General features: G+C 68.6%; 1 protein-coding gene across 1 annotated transcript in view; it reads right to left on the reverse strand.

Moving 5' to 3' along the window:
• Positions 1-849: 849 nt before the first annotated feature.
• The window catches only part of EMIHUDRAFT_471515 (hypothetical protein), a 3,615-nt gene continuing 3,052 nt past the window's right edge, over positions 850-1,412 (reverse strand). Inside the window, exon 4 of the mRNA XM_005789580.1 lies at positions 850-1,194. Within this exon, the coding sequence (XP_005789637.1) occupies positions 906-1,194 (289 nt within the window). The 3' untranslated portion in view covers positions 850-905. The remainder of the gene's footprint in view (positions 1,195-1,412) is intronic.

The raw sequence follows: 1,412 nt of genomic DNA on the forward strand, positions 1-1,412 counted from the left end.
GCCACCGCCAACTCCACCCTGACGTGACGCACATGCGCCGCGTGTCCCCCCTGAGGGTGTCCTTGTATAGTATAGTTGGTTGCGAGTTAAAAAAAGCCCGTTCCGCACCCGCACCCAGCACCAGTACACATGCCGTTCTGGCGCCCCTCGGCTGGCCAGAGGACGACTCACAATGCAAATTCGGAAAGACATCACGAGGGGCCGTATAAACGGTGCCGCAGCGGCCCGGGACACTAACAGTGAGTTGCTGCCACTCGCCCGGCCTCCTCCCCCTCGGGGTCGCCCGGAAAGTGGGCTTGCGCACCGGCGCCCCCCCCAGCACGCCGACCCGAGGTGTACCCTCCGGCCACCTGGGAGGGGAGCGGAGTCCGATTTTGGCCCATTGGCTTCATCATGATGGATACGGAGGTGGCCAGCCCTTGGTTGTGCACCTGCGGCGCGAATAGGAGGTGATCTCGGCGGACGACGGCCATGCCGAGAGCGGGTGCAGCGCGGAAGAGGGTGCGCAGCGCGTCGCGGCCGCGCGCATGGGAGCCGGGGGGATGGCCGGAGGGGGCGGGACGCCTGCATGTCCTCGAAGCTCCCAGCCGCATACGCAAGCCGAGCCGCGAACGGCGGGGAGGGAGTTTTGGAGGGTCAGCCAAGGACGCGCATGGCGAGTGACAAACTAACGCAACCTCCCCTGTACCTGGTTTCTCATCGTGCATGCGACTGCGAGCGCGCGCTTGCCAGTTCATGATGCCATCCTCGAAAGCAGATCTGTTGCTGCTGCCGGCGAACATGGCTTCTCGCAGCTGTGCAAGCGCCGGCCCCACCACCTCGTGTGTGTGGAGAAGTTTACCTACTTTTCTCTTTACGCGTTACCTTTTAGCCCTCTTGCACGGCAACCGCAAGACCCGGACTGCCTACACCCCCTCGCCGTCCGAGCTCCCCTCCTGCTCCTCCGCCACGGCAGCAGGGAGCACCGCGGCGGGCGCAGCAGCCGCTGGCGAGGTGGGCGTGTCGGGTGCAGACGTCGAAGCGGCCAATGCGGCGGCGGACGCGGCGGCGGGCGCGGCGGCGGGCGCGGCGGCCTTGACGGGCAGCGACGCCTCCGAGCCCCAGCTCGAGAGCTGCGTCTTGTGGAGCGACACCATCGACGAGGAGCGCGAGGAGCCGCCGCCAGCCGTGCTGGCGCGACCCCACACGTCGCGCCTAAGTGGGGCACCCCGCGCCAAGTCACAAGCGCGGTCGGACCTGGAATCGGCCGCCCGACGCGGCTCGCCGCGGGATCGGCGTCGTCGCGCCCGACGGAAAGGGCGTCTCGATCGGCGCCAGGCCGGGGAAGCCGTACGAGGGCCTCGCGCTGCCTGCCGAGTGGCGCGCCGCCGCAGAGGTGGACGGCGGCGGCGCGCGATTCACGCCGAGCCGAT

This window comes from Emiliania huxleyi (genome assembly GCF_000372725.1).
Source record: "Emiliania huxleyi CCMP1516 chromosome Unknown EMIHUscaffold_1265, whole genome shotgun sequence".
In the NCBI taxonomy this organism is placed as follows: domain Eukaryota; phylum Haptophyta; order Isochrysidales; family Noelaerhabdaceae; genus Emiliania; species Emiliania huxleyi.